The sequence below is a fragment of the Somniosus microcephalus genome, chromosome 11, assembly GCF_052327205.1.
Source record: "Somniosus microcephalus isolate GS21.2 chromosome 11, FLI_Smic_1.0, whole genome shotgun sequence".
Classification (NCBI taxonomy): Eukaryota; Metazoa; Chordata; class Chondrichthyes; order Squaliformes; family Somniosidae; genus Somniosus; species Somniosus microcephalus.
In genome coordinates, this window is record NC_140997.1 from 59,372,824 (window position 1) to 59,399,110 (window position 26,287).

At 45.2% G+C, this 26,287-nt stretch overlaps 1 protein-coding gene across 7 annotated transcripts in view; it reads right to left on the bottom strand.

The window, feature by feature from the left end:
• Positions 1-26,287, bottom strand: part of snx29 (sorting nexin 29) — an 880,052-nt gene that overhangs the window by 279,218 nt on the left and 574,547 nt on the right. For 5 of the 7 annotated variants that reach the window (XR_015079957.1, XM_086000763.1, XM_086000765.1 and 2 more), the window contains 2 exons: positions 15,027-15,082; positions 8,013-8,094 (listed from right to left, as the gene is read on the bottom strand). The exons of 1 other annotated variant lie outside the window; for it this stretch is intronic. Coding sequence is in view for 5 of the 6 variants with exons in the window: in XM_086000763.1 (XP_085856889.1) it covers positions 8,013-8,094; positions 15,027-15,082 (138 nt within the window). In the remaining variant the exon portion in view is untranslated. Of the gene's footprint in view, positions 1-8,012; positions 8,095-15,026; positions 15,083-16,484; positions 16,604-26,287 lie in introns of those variants that run through there. One more of the 7 variants, XM_086000769.1, reaches the window with a different exon arrangement.

Here is a 26,287-nt window from a genome sequence, read left to right on the forward strand (position 1 = left end):
AATATGCACCCGTTGCCATGGAGATGAGGGCCACTCCCATGGGTGTAGAGGGGCCTGTGGTGGTGCATTTTGGACTTTCTGGCATCCTGAGCAGCTCTTGGTCAGGTCCTCGATTTGTTTATCGATTCCCGGCCACCACACATAAGCCCTGGCTAGGCTTTTCATTTTTACCCCTCCCAGATGACCCTCATGAAGCTCATTGAGCACTCTATCCCTTAACTTGGGTGGAATTACCACTCGGGATCCACACATCAATGTCCCCCGGCACATTGACAGCTGTTCCCTCCTTGTCGAGAATGCTGGCAACAGTGTGTCGCCATGTGCTGGCCATCCCTTCACCGTCAAATCATATACCCGAGACAGTGTCAGGTCATTTCGGGTTTCCTTTTCGATACAAGCGTCAGTTACCGGTAGGTATTCAACTATAGTCGAATGGAATATTTCGACAGGATCCACTGCTGGTGCTTCCTCCGCAGTAGGCAGTGGCAGGCGTGATAGCCCATCAGCATTTCCATGCTGTTTCATGCCCTTATATTCAATCACATAGTGGTGCGCCCCTAGAAAAAGTGACCATCTTTGTAGTCGTTGCGCAGTCATCACCGGAACGCCCTTCTTTGGATTAAAAATGGAGACAAGAGGCTGGTGATCAGTCAGCAAGGTGAATTTCTGCCCGTGCAGATAGTGATTGAACTTTTTCACTCCCCACACTAGGCTGAGGGCCTCCCTGTCAATCTGGGCGTAGTTACGCTCGGCTGAAGTTAGTGATCGTGACACAAAGGCTATTGGCCTCTCTGAGCCGTCCGAGAATTTGTGCGACAGCACCGCTCCAATGCCGTAGGGTGACGCATCACATGCCAACCGAATTGGTAATGCTGGGTTGTAATGGGCCAATACCTCTTTCGATGTGATTAGTGTTTTGCTCTTCTGGAAAGCTCGTCTACATTCGTCACTCCACTTCCATGGCACCCCAGTTTGCAGTAGGGTGTTCAGTGGATGTAGTATTGTAGACAAATTTGGCAAGAACTTATGGTAGTAGTTTGCCAGCCCAAGGAACGACCTCAGTTGTGACACATTTTCCGGTGCTGGAGCCTTGACTACTGCCTCAATCTTCTCTGGGGACTTACGTAACCCCTCTTTATCGATCACGTGGCCACAATACGAGATCTGTTTTCTAAAAAACTCGCATTTGGGGCGGTTAGCTCGGAGCCCATATTCCTGCAATCTAGTGAGCACCTGCTCCAGGTTGGCAAGGTGATCACTGTCATTTTCGCCCGTGACGAGGATGTCATCCAAATAACACTGGGTCCCTGGGATCCCTTGCAGGACTTGTTCCATTGCCCTCTGCCAAATAGCCGGAGCTGATGCTACCCCGAATACCAGCCGGTTGTATTGGTAGAGACCTTTATGGGTGTTGATTGTGAGGTATTTTTTTGATGCTTCTTCTACCTCTATTTGCAGATACGCCTGGGCCAGATCAATCTTAGTGAAGCGTTTCCCTCCAGATAGCGAGGCGAAAATATCTTCAATCCGCGGAAGTGGATATTGTTCGGTGTGAAGGACCGGGTTCACTGTTACTTTAAAGTCCCCACAGATGCGAACCTTACTTGGTTCCCCAGGCGTGCTGCTCAACGACTTTTTCATCACAGGGACGATGGGTGTAGCCCACTCGCTCCAGTCTACCTTGGACAGTACACCTGAACGTTCCAGACTCTCCAGCTCTGCTTCGACGGCTGGGCGGATCGCATAAGGTACCGGTCTGGCCTTAAAAAATTTTGGGCTTGCGTTTTCTTCAATTTTAATCGTCGCTGTCATGCCTTTTAGTGTTCCGAGTCCTTGCTGGAACACTTCTTTCGCATCAGTTAGGATCTTTGACAGTCGCCCAGGTGTGACGTCGTCATCCTTTTTGTCAGCCACAGTCAGTGCCTGTATGGAATGCCAATCCAGTTGTATTTTCCGGATCCATTCACGTCCCAGTAATGGTGGTCCTCCATCTTGCAATACATACAGGTCTAGTTTTGGTGTTTCCTTACCGTTATATATAACGGTCACCCTTATTTTTCCTTTGGGGTAGACTTTTTGCCCCGTGTATGTCTTCAAAATAATTTTTGTGTCTCTCAAGGGTATGTGTGAGAATAGCCGCTCGTAGTCCCGTCGGTTTATACTGTTAGGGCTGATCCTGTGTCCAATTCCATCTTTACCTGGACTCCTGCTATCTTGAGAGTGACCCAAATGGTTCGGTGATCCTCTGTTGTGATCACATTATGTAGTTTCAGACAACTCAGTTCCCTGCTTTCGGAGTCGTTATCACTCTTTTGTTCGTCTGAACTATTCTCCGTCATCTTATGTACCTTCTTGTACTTTCCTTTGGTAGGTTTCTTATTGCTGGTTTTCTTTCCCGACCTGCAGACTCGTGCTATGTCGCCTACTTTTCCACACTGTCTGCAAACTTTGTCTTTGCACCAGCAATCATTCTGGTCGTGTGTTGTTCTGCCGCAGTGATAGCACTTCTCTGTTCCATATGACATTTCGTTTGTGCCATATTCTTGCGGTCTCTGTTGTATCTCTGCAGCGCCCCGTGCTGCTGCTTCATATGATACCGCAGTGCTGAAAGCCTTTTCCAGCGTAAGGTCCTTTTCAGATAAAAGCCGTTTCTGGGTTCCTTCACTTTGAAGCCCACACACAAACTAGTCCCTTAAGGTATCTGCCAGTCCCGCTCCAAACTGGCAGTGTTTCGATAGTTTCCGCAGTTCTGTTAAATAATCAGCATTGCTTTCATCCTTATGCTGGTTCCGTTTGTGAAACTTGAATCTTTCTGCTATCAGCAGCGGTGTGAGGTTTAAATGTTCCTTTAGTATCGTTACTATGTCTTCAAAACTCTTTTCCATTGGCTTAGTTGGGGTTACTAGATTTCGCAATAACCCATACGTCTTTGCACCCATTAAATTCAACAATACCGACGCTTTCTTGTCATCTAACACCTCATTTGCCTTGCAGTACACCTCTATTCATTCGACATATGCAGTCCAATCTTCGACTTCATTGTCAAATGCGGTGATACTGCCACTCTTCGGCATTTTGGGTGTGGTTTAAAATGGCGTCTCCCAATGGCTTAAAATGGCATCTCCCGCGCTTTCCTTCCTCCCCTGCTGCTGCCGGTTCTCGTGGCAATGGCGGCGCCCTGTAGGTTTTGCACGCTTCTCCTGTGCTGCTGCCAACGCCGCTCTCGGCGGTCCTCGTGGCAATGGCGGCGCCTCGCTGGTTTCTGCGCGTCTCTCTCTCCCTCTCTCCGACGCTGCTCGGCCCCTGAACACCGGCTGCGCCCTGTGTGCTCTGCCCTCTCTCTCTCTCCCCCGTCGATGCTGCTCAGCCCTTTGCTGTGCTGCTCGGTCAGGCTCTAACCCGCCGCTGTCCGGGAAGGGTCTGCGCACTACCTGTTGCCAGCCCGTTTCGCTGGACCACCTCGACTGGAAAGCCAAGCCTGGCTCTCGACAGCACCCCCCGCAATTCTCGAGTCTCTGCTGGATGACTGGGCGGTTGCCCGTGGTCGACGCCAGAGTCTCTGCCCTTGACCTCCAATCCACTGATCTTCAGGAACGAATCCCCGGGAGGTGATGCAGAGCTGCAGGTAGGTTCGAACCTGCCTCGTCGCCAATGTTACGTCCGTGTATAATCAGACACAGACTGCGGAGAACGGTACAAACGGTGTTTACTCAACGTGGCTCAGACTGCAACTGATCTGTACAGATTACTACTCAACGTTATATACAGGTGTGGTCACTGCCGGTACTACAGTATACATGAGCTGTAAAAAGTAGTTCCCCCCCTTAAAGGTACATACATTACAAGGGGGACAAGTGGAGTTTGAGTGAGAATGAAGGAGTGAGTGTAGAGAATCCATAGCATAGATGCTTAGAAGGAGACAAAGATGGAGTGAGGTGGCAAGACCAAGGGCCCTCCCTGTGTGTTGTAAGTTGTAATTGCATCACAGTGATAGGGAGTGTGAGGGCTGCATAGTCGAATAGTGATGAATGTGACCATAGAGAGAGAGGGAATGGGTAAGGGTGCATGGATGTCAGTGTCAAGTGGGATGTGGAGGAAGAGATTGCTAAAGCTGAGTGCTGGTGAGGAGAGGCAATGGGGATCAGAGTGAGGGTGATGGGAAATTCATACTCACTTTTCCAGTGCGCAGGTCATGAAACCTCTTCCTGCACTGAAGCAAGGTTCTGCGGGTTACTGACAAAGAGTTGACCTCCTCTGCCACCTGGATTCACACAGCCTTGGTTTGCTGGGGAGGCTTCTTCCTCCCTGAAGGGAAGAGCACCTCTTTATTTTCTCTTGCTCCCTCTACTAAAGCCTGCAGGGCAATGTCATCAAAGCGGGGTGCAGACCTAGGTCTCTGGCTGGCCATTCTTCCTGCAGGTGCCTCTAACATGCAAGGGCAAAAGCTTGGCAGTCTGCAGAAGAAGCAAGGCTTGTTGCAGACCTTAAATGCAGCAGCAATGATGATGTCATCAGAGGCGACTTTCAGACTAGAAAAACTAATTGGCCATGGGTTCCCACACGTTGGAACTCAATTGGCCAATTAAGTTAAAATGGCATCATTTTCCCACATCGATTTAGAATCGGGTGGCTAACACGAAATGCGGATTACACGACCCCAGCCCGCCCCAGTATCAAAATCCAGCCCGTTGCCTTTTCCAACTCCATCCCTTCTTCTCTAAAATGAGTTTCTTTCAGCAGATGCTGCTTACATATGGTTGGTGCACATTCTAGTCAATACTCAAAAAGGTTCTTAATGAGTTGTTGCAATGCTGAGTGGCTATGAGCGATATAATGATTTATAATGTAAATATGTTGGATGAGGGCAAAGGACAGAACTGCACAGTGCACGAGTCATGTGGTGAACTTTGGAAAAATTAGTGCCGTCTGTTATTTGAGAGGGAAGAAAAGTCTACTTTTTATTCAAAGTACTCTTACATAAGAAACTATTGACCTCAGCTAAATTGACAGATTTTCCCCCATAAAAAAATCTATTTTCTAAACAGCATGCAGCCCTCGAGTCAGAAAGCAATGAACTCCCTAATGACTAATTTGCTTTTCCTTGATCAACAGCTCATTCTAAAAAGTTCTGAAAGCAGAACTTGAATTATTTGCTAATCAGAAAATAATAATCAAAATGATCTAATTAGTCATCACAAAATGGATGTTCCATACATTTAGCTTACTGACAAAGGAACACATTAATCTAGATATAATGTAACAATTGTTACCAAATATTTAGCTTAACTAAAATGTTTCTATGCTGTACAAAATCAAAATACTGCGGATGCTGGAAATCTGAAATAAAAACAGAGAATGCTGGAAATACTCAGCGATACTCATCTGACGAAAGCTCATCGACCTGAAATGTTAACTCTTGTTTCTCTTTCCACAGATGCTGCCTGACCTACGGAGAATTTCCAGCATTTTCTGTTGCTGTTTCTATGTTGTACTCTTCAAAATTCTTCACCATAAGAAAAGACCATGAATACATGGTTGACTTTTCAAACAGGTATTGCAAGGACCTGTAGAAGGCACAGCGGTCGAATTATTGGCCAATGTCATTTGTCACAAGTCAATCGCATAGCTGGTGCTTCAGCTGTACTTGAATTAAGCCACGGAATTGCTAGAATCCTGCATAGCATGTCATTCTGAAACTAGATAACACACCAAGAATTGCAGGCATTTGCAATTAATCAGTACTGGGAAGGGTAAAAATGTAAAAGCAATAATTCTGCGTAAGATTTTTTTTTACATAAAACACTTCCTAATTAACAAGATAGACAACACTGGTATCTTAACACAAGTAGGACCGCCAGGGGGTTAATGCTCAATTAAAATTTGAAGTGTGAGCTTTGGTGAAGCAAGACGATAGGCTTCACCAAACAGGCCATGTAACTGACAGGGAGATGAAGAATGCCCCTTGTTATTTGAAAAATTGGATTTATATCATCTTTCAAGTGCATTAATTTTTTTTCTTAACTTTTGTTGTGTTTAAACAATATCTCTAATATCTCTGAGGGGTTAGAGATATTTTCAATAAATTATTACAGGTTATTAAAATAAACCAGTAAATTTGCCATCGCATTGCCATGGTCAGTTGATTTAATATATTTTCTTACATATATAAGACGGCCACAAAGTTGGGAAAGAGACTTTAGAAACTAGTTAATGGAGTGTAAAATCCGGCGGAATGTTTGAGCATCCGACCCAAACCCCGCCAAGTAGGTTAGATTAAAATTACCCCTAATGTCTAGAGCTTGCAACCACATTGTGACAGTTGACATAGCTATTTACAATACTAAACGCTTACATAAAACAATGCACCAAAATAATTAATACAGGAATTAAAGTTGTGGACAGAAAGTGTGCACCCAACACAGGATTTTTAATAGTACATAAATAAGTAAATACCCTTGCATTAAAATAATGGATAGAATAGATAGAACAATGTCAAGCAAACAAATAAAGCACTCCTCCAGTATTGTTACCAACAATGCTTTCTAGCCTAATTTGAAACTGCCAAAAAGGATTATTTAAAATAACAAAGTCAACACAGTAAGATCAGCAGAAATATCTATTCACAAAGTTAGAGTCGTCAAAGGATTTGTGTGTAATTATTGGCCATTCGCTCGAGTCAATGTGAAGCGGCTATCAACAAATCTAATCAAACACTGGGATCCATTTCAAAGGCATTTCATTTTAACTTGAAACAACTTTTTTCAACTTTCTGAATATTATTGGTGAGGCTGCATTGGAAATACTGGCCAATTATATTCTCAGCAGACTGCTCCACTGCTGTGCACCCAAGAATACGGTCTCGAGTGCTGTCTGAAGTGAGATAACAAATTACTTATTGCCCCTGGTTGTTGTGGAAATCAGCAAGGATAGTTGGCTCATTAAGATAGCAATCCCCTCTTCATCTCAGTGGCTGTAAAGATGAGGATTTTAACCCTTTGTCAGAGCTCACAATTTAAAAAAATCACTTAAACACAACTCATTCACAAATCATTTTTAGTGAACAAAAATGCTGAAATGTGGTAAGGGGATTAGATAAACATTTTAAGAACAATAACATTAAAAGGTACAGCGGAAGAGCAAAGAAATTGGATTGAAGTAGGTAACTTCAATAGCTAGCACTAACCGACAAGGTGGGCTGAATGGCATCCTTCTATATTAAAATTTCTATAATTCTATAAAAAGGGCATTGATGTATTGGACAGAGCTCAGAAAAGAGTCACTGGGATGATTCCAGGTCTCTGAGCTCCACATTATAGCACAAACTCACAGAGCTGAACTTGCTTCCAACAGAGAGAAGATCATGGTAGGGAAACATAATTCAAGTCCTAAAAAATGCTGTGAGCATAAATTATACAGATGTTAGCAAGACCATCACTACAGCACTAAAGCACACAGGTTTAAAATTAACCAATGTGTCAATTAGGAGCTGGAGAAACATCTTGTTGTGGACAGAATTGGAGACCACAGATAGTTATAGTCGAGGATGAACAAACTCCAGGTGACAGTGTTTCCTGTGCTTCTAAAGCTGGGGTGGTCAGTGGGGAGCAGCAAGCCAAGGTTGAAAGTGAAGATGTGACTATGGATGAATACTCTGCACTTTTTCCTGATGGCAGAAGTATTTTTAAATAACTTTCCTTCCAGAGATTTATTAGGTAGGGTAGAATGCATGATCGGATAGATTGTATATGATCTGTGGAAGCAGAAGCTTAATGAACCAAATGGCTTTTCTTACATCCACTGATGTACTCACAAGATGCAACATTTTGGATTCAGAGTACATTTTGTTTTTAAGGTGGGGGGGGGGGGGGGGCGGGGGGGATGAAGATGGAAAAGGGGCACTTTGTGGAAACAGATAGGATTATGAAATGATGGTACATTTTGTAGATTTTATAAGCTAAGGCAAACAAGATACACAGTGAGCATATAACATTTCATTTTTCTTTGACTCATACCTGGTAGACATGAAAAGCATTAGCAGCTCGTCCACGCAGAAACACCGTTGGAATCCAGACATTTATCAGTGCACAGTGAGCCCTGACAGACACAAAGTAATCCACAGTGAACTTCAAGAGAAGGTGTAGAATTTGCAAAACAATTTAGAGGCAAAGTAATCAAAGGATGCAGTTAATTTAAAACAATTTAAGAGAACCTCTAAATAATAGGACTAGGATCTGCATTCATGACAGCTGGCAAGGTAGGACGGCCTCATCAACGCTTTCCCCAATTCATTCATAAACTGATTTACTTCCAAAATTTCTAATTTGGCACTTTCAGCAAGTAATGAAAAATGTTGCACATTACAAAGCTGACATTAAAACATTCTGTGAAGATACAAAAACATCAGAGACTTAAAATATTACTATCAGTGTTAATACTGCTAAAAGAATAAGGGATCCGCATATCACTTGAATTAAAACATTTAGAAGGAATCAATGATAGCACTGAATGAAAGCAAGCATCAGGAGATCCTATCGTTTAAACCTCACAAACGTGGGCCGATTCCAATAGTTCAAACTTCATCTATAATAAAATAAGCATGCTTGTAGTAGAAATTGCTGTTCATTTCTCATAACATTTCATTTAAAGCAGCTTGCAGGCATTCCATATTCATGATTTCTGAATAAAAACATTGCCTGAAGTACCAGCTATGCAATTTTTAGCTGTCTTAAGTGCATTCATTGTTTCCAAATATGTTCAACATGGTACTTAGACAAGGAGGACAGAACCCTGATCCTGCTGCGGGAGATACTGGATGTAGATGAAGTCGGCAATGTAATAAAGTTCCAAAATATGATGGGTTGTCCTTCCGTCACAGCAGGAATAGAAATGGATTTGAAAAGTAGTTACATCCCTCAGTATGGATATTAATAGTCACACTGCATAATAGACATTTTCCTATTGATAATGTAAAACTGTCTATGATAATACTGCAGTTAATCATTTTATCTCAGTTGAATCTGGAGTATTATTTTAAAACAAATTTGCTGTACCACTGTACATTGCTAACTTAAACATCTGTAGTGTTATTTTGAACTATGTGTCACTTTTGTTTTCAGAAAGCGGCTTCAATAACTGGCAACATGTAGTTGGCACGTCAATGATGGGATATGCATTCGATTCCCCATACCACTGCTCCCAAACACAGCTTTATTTCTGTGAAAGGTGCTAAGTGGACCCAAGGTGATCTTCCAAAGGATGGGGAAAGAAAATTGCAAGAGCTGCAACTGTACACTCTGCAGTACCAGATACAGACGCAGGTACTCTGGAAATATTTTGGCTGTTCTCGCTGCTACAATTGATATAGGGTAAGGAGGAATCAAGGAAGGATGAGAGAAAAATTCAGGGAATCTTCCCTCAAATTTAAGGAGGGTGGGAAACAGAGTTTGACACCAGACACAATGAGAAGTAATGGGGACTGAAGCAGCCAGATACTGTGAGAAGTGGATGCAATGCACGTGGACTAAAGCATGAGAATTGACACAATCCACCAGGGTTAATGCAACCCCATAAATAGTGATGCAATACAACCCAATACAGTGTGATCAATACAAAATACTTGGATTGAAGCAAACCATTAAGATAAGAAATTTTCCGATGCATTAGGACTGGGGGAAAAAAGCTCTGTAGGGTGAGAAAGCAATGTACATGGATGAATTGAATGCAATCCAATGCCATGAAAAATTATACATTGTACTTTGACTAATGTATTCAGAATAGTGAGACGTGATGTAATGCAGTAGCATTGCAAGAATCCTATATTAGAAGGGAAATACAGGAAACTCTTTGGTATTCGGCACCAACGGGACCGGCGTGTTGCCGGTTGAGCAAAAATTCCGGATGACGGAGAGGGTTCTCTACCGAAGCTATTTTTAACAAAGAAAAATTAAAAAATCAAGAAATGTGCAGTATACAGTAATTGGGTACTCACCTACAGAATGTTGTGTTAAATAGATGGTGGAAGATGCTTGGTTAAGTACAGTACTGCCAGTTGAGGGTAATGCAATGACTACCAGCAGTGTGGGAGACACACAGTACCCCTGTAAAATGGCGGATCAGAAGAGACTACCGGCAGCGCGGGAGAGTCAGACTCCTGTTACAGGGGTATTGAGGTGTTCCGACTTCCAACAGCGCCAAGAAGCCGAGTAGTGGCAGTTTGGAGAACTACCCCCACTGGCTAACTCAGCCACCGCGGGAGACTCGGACTCGGCAACATTGCTGGTTATTGAGGTGTTGTTTTCGGAGTATGGATTTTGCCGGTTAATAGAGCATTCCGGATATTGAGGTGCCGTTTAAATGAGAGTTTCCTGTAATGTACTTATCTGGCCCAATACAATGAAAATTGGTGTAAATCGCTCATACAAATGTAACTCAACACAATCATGCTGATGCAATAACATTTCATGAGTCACAAGCCATCGAAGCAAATGCAATGTAAATGAAGAGATATATGACAAGTGCTATGAATAAAGATTTTAAATATGAAAAGATGTGAATAACAAGATGCAAAACAAGGAGTTCTGACAAGATTTGAAGTGACGAGCTAGAGCAGAAGAGAGCTGCAACTGAGGTGCAATACAATGGGCTTCAAAGCAAAGCTTCATAACTGATGAGATGCAAATGGGACTGGAATGCAAATAGGATAGAGACTCACAATGTGATAATTACAGACTCATGATTAGTTAGGCCAGCAAGAGGAACTCACAACAGTTAGAACAATATAACATTTTATGAGAAGGCAAATATACATTTGCTGCAAACCAGTTTTTAGACAACCATATGAGGAAAAGGTTCTGCAGGCTATTTTATGTATTACAGTTTAATCAGTCAAAGGGAAGACGATGCTGGATATATGAATTAATTAATTACTGCTCTAAGAAACAAAAAGCTCTTTGTTGTTGACACCTAATGAATTTAGCTTATACTAAGAAACGGGTTGTTACCAAAACCAAGATACTTGTTATCTTAGGCAGTAAAAGCTTGCTTATCATTTTGATACTGAATGAAGAGGTTAAAAACAGTAATGTAGGTCAAAAAGTTATGATTGATGATCAGGTATGTTGTTGTCTACAGCAACAAATTCTATAGCCTGCATGATTGACTACCTGAAAGATGAAAATAGATTAAGGTAATAAGATTCAGACCAGCAGTCAGTCAAACATTGAAAGTAGTGACACTGATCCAAATCCAAACGCCTAGTAGTTTGAATAAAGGTGGAAAGTGAATAAAACCCATTGTAGAATAAACAAAAAAAAATACTAAAAGTAAAGCTCAAGCTAGTAAACAGCTTCATAAAATAACATGTTGTTATACTGAAGAAGGAATAAATGACCATAGTTGTTAAACAATTAGATACTCAGAGCAATTAAGAGAGAACAAGAAACTGCAAGAGGATGCACGCGTGACAAAAAAGTTAAGGATATGAGATCAGCAACACAAACAAATAAATAATAATGAAATAAAAATGCTAGGTAATTGATCACTAAAGTCGTAAATCCTAATACAATTTACTGCATAATTTAATGTAACTTTTCTATTAATAAGAAATTATAGTGTGCCTTTTTTTTCATTCACGGGATGTGGGCATCGCTGGCAAGGCCAGCATTTATTGAAATTCTACCATGCTTTTCTAAGGGATCCTTTACTATGGTAGCATAGTGGTTATGTTACTGGACTAGTAATCCAGAGGCCTGGACTAATGATCCAGAGACGCAAGTTCAAATCCCACCACGGCAGCTGGGGAATTTAAATTCAGTTAATTAATCCAATCTGAAATAAAAAGCAAGTATCAGTAATGGCATACATGTGATTCCAGACCCACAGCAACGTGGTTGACTCTTAACTGCCCTCTGAAATTGCCTAACAAGCCACCAAAAAAAAGGCTACAATAAGTATCTGTGGCGGCTCACCACCACCTTCTCGGGTATATAAAAAGGAAGAGAGTAGCTAAAGTAAACGTTGGTCCCTTAGAAGATGAGACAGGTTAATTAATAATGGGAAATAGAGAAATGGCAGAGACTCTAAACAATTATTTTGGATCGGTCTTCACGGTAGAAGACACTAAAAACATCCTAATAATAATAGATAATCAAGGGGCTATAGGGAGGGAGGGACTTAAAACAATCTCTATCACTAGAGAAAAAGTACTAGGCAAACTAATGGGGTTAAAGGCGACAAGTCCCCTGGACCTGATGGCCTGCATCCTAGGATCTTAAAAGAAGTGGCCGCAGAGATAGTGGATGCGTTGGTTGTAATCTACCAAAATTCCCTGGATTCTGGCGAGGTCTCAGCGGATTGGAAAACCGCAAATGTAACACCACTATTCAAGAAAGGAGGGAGACAGAAAGCAGGAAACTATAGGCCAGTTAGCCTAACATCTGTCATTGGGAAAATGCTGGAATCCGTCCTTGATGTCAAGGGCAGTCACTCTCACCTCATCTCTGGATCAGCTCCTTTGTCCATGTTTAGGTTGACGTATGAGGAAAGGTTGAGCAGGTTGGGCCTATACTCATTGGAGTTTAGAAGAATAAGAGGTGATCTTATTGAAACATATAAGATTCTGAGGGGGGATTGACAGGGTGGATGCTGGGAGGATATTTCCCCTAGTGGGGACATAGTTTCAGAATAAGGGGTCGCCCATTTAATACGGAGGTGAGAAGGAATTTCTTCTCTCAGAGGGTCATGAATCTTTGGAATTCTCCACCTCAGAGAGCTGTGGAGGCGGAGTCATTGAATATATTCAAGGCAGAGATTGACAGACATTTGAACTACAAGGGAGTTAAGGGGTATGGGGAGAGAGCGGGAAAGTGGTGTTGAGGCCAAGACTGGATCAGCCATGATCTTATTGAATGGCAGAGCAGTCTCGAGAGGGCTGATTAGCCTACTCCTGCTCTTGTTTATGTTCTTATGTATGTTTCTATAACGCTATTGTGTTACAGACACAGATCACAGTATACCATTTAGAGTGCTATTTGTACAGTGTGATACACACTGGCAGATCTGAGTTATACTGTCAATGTCACAAAACAAATCTACTGGAGAATGAATACATAGTCGGCTGAAAATTCAGTAGCCTTAGCGCCTCATTTGAGGCGCTAGAGGGCCTTGCGCCCGAGTTATGGCCAGTAGTGAAATTCCCTGGGGCCCTAAATCGGCGTTGCTCCGGTAGCGCTGCGCCGGCACCGATGACGTCATCGGTGTGCGCAGCATCCCGGTTGCCGTGGTAACCCGCCCGAACTCCGAAATTGAGTTGCGGCCACCTCGCCCGTGGCAGCCGCAACCAGCGTTTTGTCAGAGGTGCCTTACTGCAGTTAGCGCCGGCGCATTAAAGGCCCCGCAGCGGCCGGCCGCTTTCCCGCCGGCCGCCTGCCCGCAGCTCCCTCCCCGGACTTCTCTCCACCCCCCCCCCCCCCCCCCCCCCCCGGAACAGATGCAAGCCCGGCACTTGTCCGAGGTGCCGGGCTCATTTTTAAGCAGATTTGCGCGGGCCGCGGCCGGGTGCAGGCAGCTCCTCCTTAACGGAAGGAGGAGGCCTGCACTTCCCCAGCCTGCCGCACCGCATCGGGTGCCGCAGCGCCGGAATTGCGGCGCGAAACGGCAGTTAGCGCCCTTTTCCAGGCGCTAAGACCCTTCAGTAGCGCCGGCAGCCGTTTGGGCGCGGCGCCACTGAATTTTTGGCGCGCGCAGGGGACTTAGCGCCGGCACTAATTTCCGGCGCTAAAGCCCTGGCTAAGCCAAAACCCAATTTCTAGGCCAGTATCTCCTCTGCTATGCTTGAAATAAGCTCTACAAAATAAACTTGCTCCAATGTCTCCCCATTATAACATTTTCTACATCACACACAAAGTAGGTGGTAGAGAATTTGATGAAATATGGTTTATGGGGTAGAGATTTGGATGCGGCCATTTTTGGAGTCACAACTCAGGACGTCAGTGTGCTCAGGAGTCAGACTGCCCACACATCACTCCCAAGTTACACAACCACTTTCACATTGATGCACATCCAAAATCACTTTGCACTGATGTAAAAGCAGCAGTGCAATGATACTGATAAAGGGGCAGTGCTTTGTTGCAATTATACCATAAATTCACTGCAAATTTGTTTTAAAATGGTTACGCTTGAATATAAATGACAAATCAAAAATCTGGCTATAAGTAAAATAATTATTTTTAATCAACTTTAGAAAAGGACGACTGGTATGAATATTTTTGGACATTCTTTTGGCTGCCTTCGTGTGCATTATTTCATAGAATATTTCTTGGTAACAGCTAGATGATGAAAGATATCTCAGCCCAAATGTTATATAAATTCACAGACCTTTAAGATCTCTGTAGTCCACAGAACTGAACACTAACAAGTCAGTAGGGTGCAATTAGGACTGTAATTAAATCTTGGAGCTGCAAAGCTTTGATAAATTCCTTGTGCTTCAAAGCTGAACAAGCAGCTTCAATGTCCCATCCTGGTCAATGAAAGCTGTTACTGCCCCTAGCCCCATGATTCCCATGTCTTATGTGACTACCTACCAATCATATTGTTGATCTCGTTCAGCTATAATCTTCTTCCCCAGGCAATCATTACTTTCATCGTACAATTGAAATTTTGTTGTCCAGTAACAGCAAACCTTGAAGCTCGAGCACTTTGCTGAAACCCCCAATAGTCAACGTTATGCATATATCTAATAAGTTTCCAATTCAGCTCCAAGCAGTGGTGCTTCTTTGACACAGTGAGGACCAAAAAGCCAGTGGGACCCATTTTGGCTCGCACACTTCAGATTACCTACCGGTTGTTCAAGACAAGACAATCCATTCCCCAGTAAATTTTTATCACTGGGACACCAAAGCAAATCTTATAAACAAAACTTTGATGGTTAAGATGTGGGTTGTTCCATGGCAAGAATTATTTCACAATCATTTCCATGAAAATCAAGAGTTATAAGAATTATACTATAAGTCAAGACAGAGCCAACTTACATTTCAAAATCAGATAAACTTTGGTCCTCAGAGGTTTGACTTAAATCACCAGGGACCTGTTAAAGGAAGAAAATCATTTTCAACTTGGGTAATTGTATATATCAGAAACTGAAAACGGCATGATATGTAGACTCTCATAGCGTTTGCACTCTAATGCGAAAAGAAAGAAAACAGTCCTGAAAACAACTGACTTTACAATATTATAAAGTACAAGATTTTTAAAAAATTTCTTACGTGCAGAATAGCAAATATGAACTTTGTAAGAACAATTCTTTGTCGCTCACACAAAGTACCAAGGTAATTTACTAAGATTTACTGTGAGGTTTTGCAGCAAGGTTTAATGGTGGCCCCGGTTATTCTAGTGAAAGGATATCGGTATCCCATTCAGGAAAACTTGGGTTCTAATCACAGTCTCAATAGATAATGCTGCAGTTGTACAGGGCCTTGGTGAGACCACATCTTGAGTATTGTGTGCAGTTTTGGACACCTTATCTGAGGAAGGATGTTCTTGCCATGGAAGGAGTGCAGCGAAGATTCACCAGGCTGATACCTGGGATGGCAGGAATGACGTACGAGGAGAGATTGGGTCGATTGGGCTTGTACTCGCTGGAGTTTAGAAGAATGAGAGGGGATCTCATTGAAACTTATAAAATTCTAACAGGACTAGACAGACTAGATGCTGGAAGGATGTTCCCGATGGTCGGGGAGTCCAGAACCAGGGGTCACAGTCTAAGGATAAGGGGTAAGCCATTTAGGACAGAGATGAGGAGGAATTTCTTCACCCAGAGAGTGGTGAACCTGTGGAATTCTCTACCATAGAAGGCAGTAGAGGCCAATTCATTAAATATATTCAAGAAGGAGTTGGATATATTTCTTAAGGCTAAAGGGATATGGAGAGAAGGCAGGAACAGGGTACTGAATTTGGATGATCAGCCATGATCTCATTGAATGGCGGAGCAGGCTCGAGGGGCCGAATGGCCTACTCCTGCTCCTATCTTCTATGTTTCTATAATGGAAAGTGGCTGCTCTTTAAAAATGAATCTTACTGATTCGATGCCAGAGCATTAAAAATTAATAATTGGAGCTATTTTGACCAAAACACGTCATGGGACCTTTAAAAGTGAACTGATGGCAGCAATAAAGTCATCCATGTCTGGGCCCATCTATGCTATTTAGGATAAAAGAGCTTGGAGATGGAAAGAAGATTAAAAAGGATTTTTTCATCAGCTGAGTGTCTGGTGCACACGGAAACATATCACCACAGGAAAAGTCTCCGAACCAAACTAATGCACACTCTCTCTCCAGAGGGAGACATACCATTTACCTATGTCCAAGAAGGTAAGGCATAAGCTGGCGAGGCCAAGGCTTAGGGACACACAAGTATGCCCTAGTTACTGAAGTTTGACCAGCTTACCAGGAGTAGTAAGCTTCCTGCTGCTCGTCTCGTTAGAATCACAATATCCATCAGGACTTTGGCTTGCAGGGTTATCGGGACCCAAGTGTAAGATAGTGTAGAACATAATAGGTTAACAGCTTGGCATAGGTGCAGGGCATCATTGGATCGTTAGCGTAGAGGGCTACATACAGTAAAGGAAGAAAAGTAGAAATGACAGGGGTAAACTGGGTGTGATTCTATAGAGCATCTGGTGCGAAATGAGAAAATAGCTTAACAATGCAGAAGTCACTACTAATATCTGTGTACTTTAAGAATTTAATCTGTGTGATAGACACTAACATAGTTTTAGATTAGGATGTTAGGATTCTGCAAGCCAAGCAAGACATGAGGGCCTAGAAATTCGGTATAGCCGCGTTTGGGGCGCTAGTCCTGGCGATGCGCAAAGTTTAGCGCCAGGCGCAATTTAGCGCTACCTAGCGCGATATTGGGTTGCAGCGCCCCTGAAGGTGATTGCGGCGCTAAATCAGGCACTGCACGCTACTCTTAAGGCGCTAACCCGGCGGCGCAACCCAATTTCGCGGCGGCGGGGCGCAGCGAGAGTGCTGTCAATAATCACTTTCCCTGAGACACATTGGCGCCGGCCAGCTCTTAAAGGGGCAGGTCAATTGGCATCACCAGACACACTCACTGCCTTGTAGGCCTTCAAAGCGGTGGGAGCCTACCTGTGGCGCACCAGCCCAGCAAGACATGGAAAGGGTGAGGTAGAGGGCGTAACGCCTCACTGATGGGGCATTGGATGCTTTGGTTGGCGCAGTGGAATGAAGGCCAAGGAAGACGGTCGGAATGTGATTTATGTTTTGGACAGTCTCCCGGGTGTGAGAGTCGGTTATGTGTCAGTGTATTAGTTTTGCTTTCTGTTGCCATAGCTTTCTCATGTTTGAAGGAACCACATTTTGTGTAATGAAACACTTTCTTCATTTACAATGGCCATGCCTTCTATTTACATGCATCTTGCCCTTCACAGGCTTGGGGGTATCAGACCGGTTCCATTCCCGTTCTTGGAATGGCAGCAAGCATTCCGTGAGAGGGGCCTGGAAGCTACTTCTGATCAGCCTCTGACGTGCAGCCTGAGAAGAGCCGCTCGCTTAGAAGTTCAGGCCAGCAGGCATCGTCTCAGCCACCGACAGAGATGTCCTGCACCTTATCTGAGGCTGCAGATCTGGCTCAAGCAGCTGGCACAGCTCAGTCACCACCTCCTTTCTAAATCGCAGCCTTCTGACACACTGCTCCTCCGGCATGATCATGTAGGAAAACTGCTGTCGGAAAACCCTGCCAGCGTAAGGTCTGCTGTGGCGACGTCTGTTGGCCCTCCTCCGTCTGGCCATGCCCGCCCCCCTCTCCCAGCATCTCAGTGCCCTTTCCAGATGATTCAGCAGCAGGACGTTCCCCTCCAATGCAGCCCCCATAATAAGTGCCCACAGGAAGGTTCCCCGTTGTCAAGGCTCACCAACAGCAAGGTGATGGTCAGAAGGCTGAAGATCGTCTGCCTGCGCTGGCTCAGTGGTCAAATGGCTCTGAGTGTGCAGCTCAACAACTCTTTGTAGCTCTCGAGGAAGTTGTGCTCCAAAAATGGCTGCCGCTTTTAAACCACACCAGTCCCCTTTAAATAACGCTCCTCCAGCCCGACAGCAAGTTGGTAAGGTCCAGGTAAGCTGTCACTATTAGCGCCAAGCGCTACGGAGGGGGGGCGCCACTGAATTTCCGGTCCGGGGCGCCCAAAAGGCGTTGCACACTCAAATCTCGTCATAATCAGCCTGCGCCCATGAGCGGGCGCTAAGATTTAGCGCCGGCACTAAATGCATGCTCAATATGGGGTGAGGCGCAAGGCGCCTTGCGCCCACCCGGAAATTGGCTAGCGCCCCACTTCTTGGCCTCTTTAGGCATTAATCGGTGGCGCTAACAACCAAATTTCTCCCCCGAGGTGTTCATGCAAAGTTTAGGGCAATTTAGGAAGAAAGGCAGGATTCATAAAAGGACTAGTGTAACAAATTATGGCCTAGTTTGAAAATAGCAGGGGCTAAATTGGTAAGCCCCTAAAAATGGGTGCGGGGATTGTCCCGCACCCCTTCAATGTAATGTAGACAGTACGGCAACTTTGTGCTTCCTGCTCATTATCATGATTGCTGCGTGCGGCCAGCGCTAACTGCGCTGTTCATTGGCAGCACATATCAGCTTGGGGCCCAATATCATTACTTACTAGCACTACTTAAAGCTAGCCTGCATCTTTTAAAGGGAAGGTGCATTGTGGCTGCTGGGTGTGCTGACATCATTCGGAATAGTGCTGTGCAACAAAGAACAAGGGCTGACCATGGGAGAGAGCGTGCACCAAGGTTTCTGAGGCTGCACTGGAGTTCTTTGTGGAGGAGGTGGAAATGAGGAGAGATGTCCCGTATCCGCAAGGGGGCAGGAGGCCCTCCAGACACACGATGAGAAGACAGGGGGAGCAGATAGCCGTGGAGCTAAATGCCAAGAATTTAGCCTCGAGGACCTGGATGCAGAGCCTCAAGAAGTTTAATGACCTCACACAAGTGGTCAAGGTCAGCGAATGCATCTTCAAATGCAATATCCTACCAACTGCACCACTAGCCTCAGCCACTGCTCAATTCACTAGACCCCCATCACTCACCTACCAACAATCTCTATCAATCAGGACTCAGACCTAACATTCATATGCTTCATCTCACCCTCACACACTTAGCACTGTTGCAAACCTAACACCCAGATCTCTCAGCTTGCACACACTGCTAGCTATTCAACCACGACAGCCACATCGTCCAAACATATTGCACAACACTCACTAACACACTTCCCTCTCCCTTGTAGAGGAAGGTGGCGCACAACCGGAGGCAGCAGGAACTAACCGGAGGGAGAGAGAAGCTCCTGCATGTTCTAACCCCCATGGAGGAGACAGTGCTGGCCATTATCGAAAGGGCCATCACTAAGGCCGGGCCAGCAGCAGGGCTGAATCCACTGAGGATGATGGTATCCTCATACCTAATCCTCCTTCTCACATCCCACTTCCCCCTCATCCCACAATCTCTTCTGACTTACAAGCTGCAGATGGTGTAAGTATACACTTCTTACTTTCCCCTCTACCCTCATCACAACCTCACCCTTGTCCCTTTTTCCTTTCAGATACCCACGAACTGCAACCTGGCCAGGCAGTGGAGGAAGACCAAGAAGACAGTGATGATGAAGACACATCGTCACTTGATTTCACACTCGCAGATACCGACACCACGTGTAGAGGCGGGATCTGCACATGGTGAGACACTGGGCACAGGTGCACTGCAGCCAGGGCGTGGGCAAGGACAGCCCAGGTGCCAGCTCGCCGAAGGGTGAGGTCGCACATGAGTTCTGCTGCAGAAGAGTCAGATGAGAACTTCGATGGGCCAGGCTACAGAAAAAGGCTGATGGGTGTACACACCGAAATGCTTGATGCTTTGGGAAGTCTGCCAGAAAGCCTACATTCAATGTCAAGGAGCATGGGGGACTCCAGCATCAATTTGGCACAGGGCTTTGTGCAGAGTTGGAGCCCATCCTTTCCAGCATGAAACTGGTGGCTAACTATGCAGCGTCTGATGGCCGATGTCTCAGCTTCTACTGCAGCACAAGCAGCTTCCACCAAAAAGTCTGAGTGCTGCAGTGGAAGCTCAGACTGCTGTCATGCAAGCTCAGCTTGCTGCTATGCAAGCTCAGACTGCTGCCATTATGGCAGTGCTCAAAGGGGCTTGCAGTGTGTCACAGCAGTCCAACAATCTGTCCTCCAATAGATTACTAGAATTGGTAAGGCACTGCCCCGGGGGAGCGGCAGTGGTTCCACGAAGCATGAACCTGCTGTCCTCTCTCAGAATGGCAGCATTTGTGATCCCACCCCTGTCACTCCGCCAGTGCCCTTGCTGTTGCCTGTTAGCCAGCCCAGACTGCTGCCGCCCATGCTGAGATGTTGCAGTCCGAAGCCGGACCTTCTAAGCCCAGAGTTGCTCGAGGTCATCCTCCAAGGCCATCTGTAGTCTCCCCCACTGAAAGTCAGCAGCATTCCACCAGCCATGCTGCAGGTACTGGGGTGGCACTTCATAGGAGCACTAGGACAGGCAAAGGCACACTGAAGACAGGCACTAAAGGAATCAAGGGTGATTAGTTTCATTTTGTATGCAATATGGCATTCTTTAATTTATAAATTTGGTTTGGAATGTGCATTTTGCGTTGGCTTTTACTTTTGCATTGTGGCCAAGCAGACAATGTGATGGTCAGTGACAGAGGTAAGGAGTGTGGGACTGCTGGTGAATGGGGAATTGGGGTTGAGGTTACTGGTATCGCACTTAAATTAGTTCTTCATCTACAGTCCAGGCAGAAAGGGGCTGTCTAGGTTGCAGCCTCCCTTCCTCTTCCCCCTCCTCGTGCTCCTGCACTTCAGCTTTTTACCAGATAGGTGGTGGCAAGGGCTATTCCCTCATGATGGCAAGGTTGTGCAGCATACCATCACAAATCTTGAGACCTGCTCTGCTGAGTACTGTATCGTTGCTTCAGCATGCCAATGGTCTGCTCTATCACATTTCTTGTGACAGCATGACTCTCATTGTATGGATGCTGCACATGTGTGTGTGGGTTGTGAACCGCCGTCATGAGCCATGTCGTCAGCGGATAGCCCTTGTCGCCCAGTAGCCGCCATTTGTTTTGCTGTCACGGTTACCTTCACAGCCACTTGCCCTGCTCTGAGGTTGGAGTTGTGGCTGCAGCAGGTGGCAGATTTCAGTGACGATCTCTTTAGTGAAGCGCAGACATCTCAAACATTGGTCATCGCTGAGGTTCAGGTAGGAGAATTGCTCCCTGAACACCATGGCGGATATGACCTCCTGCTGAGAGCCCTTCTTCCCCTCCTAGCAGATGTCCTGCTCTGCGTGGTCTCTCGCATTCTCCCAGTCAAGCTCAATTCCATGAGGAAGGCCTACTAGTACAACCACGTCTGGGAGCAACTGGTTTGTGCAGAAGCCTTGAAGTCAGCAAAAAGTACTTCAGCACCTGCCACAGCAGTCCCTGTAGACTTCTGAAACCACTATAGAAAGCACCAAAAATGTGTAGAATTGTAGCAACAGCCATAAGAAACCAACTAACCAGTAAGTAGTTAATGATCCCTTTAAATAGCGCTGGTGGGGTGTTCTTCATGCTGCTTAACGCATGTTCAGCAGTGTGACGTCAGCTGGAATGTGGAGCTCCAAAGTGGCAGTGCTGGCATTTATGATCTGCCTGCTCTGTATACTTCCAGCGGACATTAAGTGCTAACCCCTTTACCAAGATGGTGTCCAGCGCGCTTAGTGTCAGAAGTATGAGCATGCACCACGGACACCATTTTGGAACCCCAAGGACACGCGTAGCGCCCAAAAAGCGGGTGCTACCGAGCCCAATTTCACCCCCAGCATGTCTAGACTAAATTACTAATATCCTGAGAAAAGATAGATGGTAACAACCGCATTGGGACTGAGAAGGGGCCTTTCATCCCTTCTCAGCACAGTCCAAAAGACAATGTCCAGAGTGAAGTTTGCAACCAGGAGGATGTGCAGGTCAACAGGATACAAGTCAACAATTGGAACAGATGGCTCCTCAGTACAGTGTAACTTCTGACTCAATGTGGCATAGGACACAGTAAGTCACAGGATGTGATAGGCAGAACTGTCCTTGGGCCTGTGCCACCATCAGGGCTTCGCACACAGCAAACGACCTTTTGGAAAATCGCAGATGCTTTGCATCCATAATGGATTATTTTCTATTTTACCTGTCTCAGTCGGCCTTTGTGTTGCTGTTTTTCTGTCTGTCTTTCTCCCTTTTTGTTTCTATGTTTCTCTGCAGTTCCCTCTGTCCCTATATTTCTTCTTTTTGCTCATCTCCCTGTCCTATTCTTCTTCTGTCTCTTCCTTCATTTCTTTCGGGTGGGGGTTAGTGGGGGGCGGCATGGTGTGTTGAGGAACAGGATCACTAAGGACTGGAAACTGCCCTTTCCAGTGGAAGGTGCAAGAGAGAAATGCAGTCTGCAGCACTGAGTGGCTTCCTTCTGATCACTTCTCCCCATTACTCTTGCCCTCCTCCAACCCCTCAATTCTATTGGGTCCCCTACTGGCTCCCTTTTATAAACGCCCACTAATGACCCACCGACCCCCACCCCCGAAGTACTCACTAAATCCATGTATGCTCCACTGCCCCTCATTCTACTGTTGTATTCCCTTCCACTCAACTCTCCACTCCTGCTCACTCCAATTCACTTACTGCAAGGGTAGAGAGGGAGAGACTCAATTAGCCTCACCCTCAGACTTGAGTCTCTTTCTATTGCCCTCCTCTCCTGCCATCATACTCCCATCCCCTATCCACTCTGCTGCCTGTCACTCATAGGAACAGGAATAGAACATTCAGCCTCTCGAGTGGGTTCTGCCATTCAATTCGATCATGGGTGATCTGTACCTCAACTACATTTGCTCCATATCCCTTGATACCCTTATCTAACAAAAATCTATCGATCTTAGTCTTCAAAATTTCAATTGACCCAACATCCACAACCCTTTGGGGGAGTGAGTTCCAGATTTCCACTACGCTTTGTGTGAAAAAGTGCTTCCTGATCTCACTCCTAAACGGCCTAGCTCTAATTTTAAGTTTATGCCCTCTTGTTTTGGATTCCCCCACCAGAGGAAATAGTTTCACTGTATTTACTCTATTGAATTCTTTAATCATTTAAAATACTTTAATTAGATCACCCCTCAGCCTTCTAAACTCAAGGGAATACAAGCCAAGTTTATGCAACCGTACTCATAATTTAACCCTTTAATCTCCGGTATCATTCTAGTGAATCTGTGGGTACACCTTCCAATATATCTTTCCTGAGGTTTGGTGCCCAAAACTGAATGCAGGACTCCAGATGGAGTCTGAACAAGTTTCTGTACCACTGAAGCATCACTTCCTCACTTTTGAATTTCAACCCTCTTGAGATAAAAGCCAACGTTCCAATAGCTCTTTTTATGATTACATTTTGTACCTGTGCACCAGCTTTTAGTGATTTGTGTACATAGACACCTAAATCTCTTTGCTGCTCCACAGCTACTCGTCTCTCACCATCTCAGATCCAAAGTGGATGACCTCACACTTCCCCACATTGAACTCCATCTGCTGTAGTTTGGCCCACTCACTTAGTCCGGCTATGTCCCTTTATAACTTCCTGCTCCCATCCACACAATTTATAGTGCCTCCCAACCTAGTGTCAGCTGCAAACTGGGATATACAAATTTCTATCCTTTCATCCAATATATATGGTGAAAAGCTGAGGCACCAGTACAGATCCCTGGGGAACACCACTTGCTACATGCCACCAATCAGAGACTGAACCCTTTATCCCTACTCTGTCTCCAAGCTCCCAACCAATTACTTACCCATGTCACAAAGTTACCTCCAATTTGGTGCGCTCTCATTTTACCGCATTCTTTGTGTAAAAAAGTGCTTCCTGATTTCACTCCTAAATGGCCTAGCTCTAATTTTGATTTTTTTCCCCTTGTTCAGGATTCCTCTAACAGAGGAAGCAGTTCTTTCTGTATCTACCCTATCAGGTCCCTTGGTAATTTTAAAGACTTCAATTACATCTCCCCATAACTTTCTAAACTCAAGGGAATGCAAGTTAAGTTTATGCACCCCTCCTGATAATTTAACCCTCACGCTTCCTCTTGCCCCATCCCAACCAAGTATCCCCTCGCATCTAACCTGCCCACTATTAACCCCCAGCCCACTAAGCCTGGTTATCCCTCCAATGACCTCCTATCTCCCTTTGTGCAACCCAATCCAACCCAACCCCACCTGCCGCCCCCCCACCTCACCACATTGGTGACCCCCATAGTAGCCTAAGGAATGACAGTTTTCCAGTAGCAAGCTATAACAGGAGAAGCCTGGAGTTAAAGAGCTTAAAGCACTATAAATAGAACACAGCACTGCAGAGGGGAAACATTCAGTTGGTTGCGCCTCCCGTTAGCACCTTAAGAGGGCGCTAACGGGATGCAAAGCAACCAGCGCCCGGGCGCGGCACTCCCCACGCCTCCCGCAAAATTCAGCGGGAGGTTAGTGGTGGCGCTAACCGGTAGCACCCTGCGGCGCTGCGCCGCTGGCGATGACGTCATTGGCGTGCGCAGCGCCCCGCTCACACCCCGGCCACGATCTTCGGGAGCGCCCCCTGACTTACCGCTGGGCGCTATGTCCGACGGGGTCAGGGGGCGTACCTGCGGCTGGGGAGGCGCAATTTAAAGGCGAGGTGCGGGGTGGCCTTTTCTGTTGCTGGCCGCCTGCCAGCACCTGCCTGCGTTCCCGTCCCAGACCTCCTGAAACGCACCCCCCCCCCGCAGCGCAACCACTCAATTACCAGCGCGGGGACGCTAATTTTTCCAGGGCGCCACTCAATTTTTAGCCCCAGGTGTTTAAAAACAAATTGAAAGTTTCCGAGAGAGGATGGCAACCATGAGTGGGACTGGGGCTGAAGCAAAGCAAGGGTATGAAATTGGGTGGGCAGGGAAATAAGAACCGGACTGGCAAGGAAGTGAAGGTGGAAAAGGGTGGGAAAGACAGAAGTGTGAGCTGAGGCAGCAAAAAGCAGGAGAGGGAGCGAGGTGAGTGACAGAAATACATAACCAGAACGTGGAGCTAGAGTTGGGGTCAAGCCAAGGTCAAGCGAGGAGTTGTGTAGACGGACTGCGGTCTGACAGCTGACAGGCATATCTGGATTATTATTTATTTCTGAATAAATCATTAATTAACAGAATGGCATAAAAATGTAATTGAATAAAATCAGTAGAAATGTCAGTATCTTACAGTACAGCTGGCTATGGCTGGACTGGGAGCTACAGCTCGAAGTTGCAGCAGTGCAGTTTAATTTAACAGCAATTCCAGGAGATACACCCAGATGTGACCACCATGGCAAAGGGGTTAGTGCAATGGTGTGCATGTGGAGAGTATGATAGGACTATCAGAGACACGACATAACAGAGTTTGTCAGGCAGCGGGATGGGGAGACTACCAGGACTTTTTCATTTTTTAGGCGCATCTGTTCCTCCACTCTGATGTATTGATGGAAAATTACTAAGAATTATATCATCAGCAAAACCAGTGTGAGGACAATGAAATGAATTGGATTTTGTTTTTTGTATAAAGCAGCAAAAATAAGGTAGAGCATGAACTCTTCAAGTTTTCCTGGAATAATTTTCCTGAAATAACAGTTTAGGTTACTACATTCAAGTGGTTTCTCACAGCATGTTATACGTGTACGTAACAAAACTTTAAAAAATACCATATTTTAAAGCAGAGTCTTCAGCCTGGAGATTCCCCTTGGTTGTGTTGTTTCTTTCAAACTCAATTCGTCCGACATCGGCCAAACCAGCACACAAAAGATTGCGGAATTTCACGCGCAAATTATGTCCAGCGCAAATCGAGTTTCCCCGATCATTTGCACTAGATTAAAAAATACCGTGCTAGAAGCTGGACCCGGCAAACAAAACTGGCGACCCCACCAGATTGAAAGAAATCACTGCGAGTTTCTGCTAATTGCACCTATTTACAGGCCTTCGAGGAGACTCAAAAAATTAAGCTGATTCTTTTGGGCATAAGGATACGAAAGGCACGTTTTAAAAGCTTTTGAATATATTCTTTTTAATTTACTAAGAAACTGACTACACCAATGTCAATAGTAAATGGTTCAGTATAGTTTTTTAAAGTAATTTTCAATTATTTAAAATCAGATTACTCACAGGTGGTGACTAGAGAGTCAGATTAAAAATGCTTATTTTTT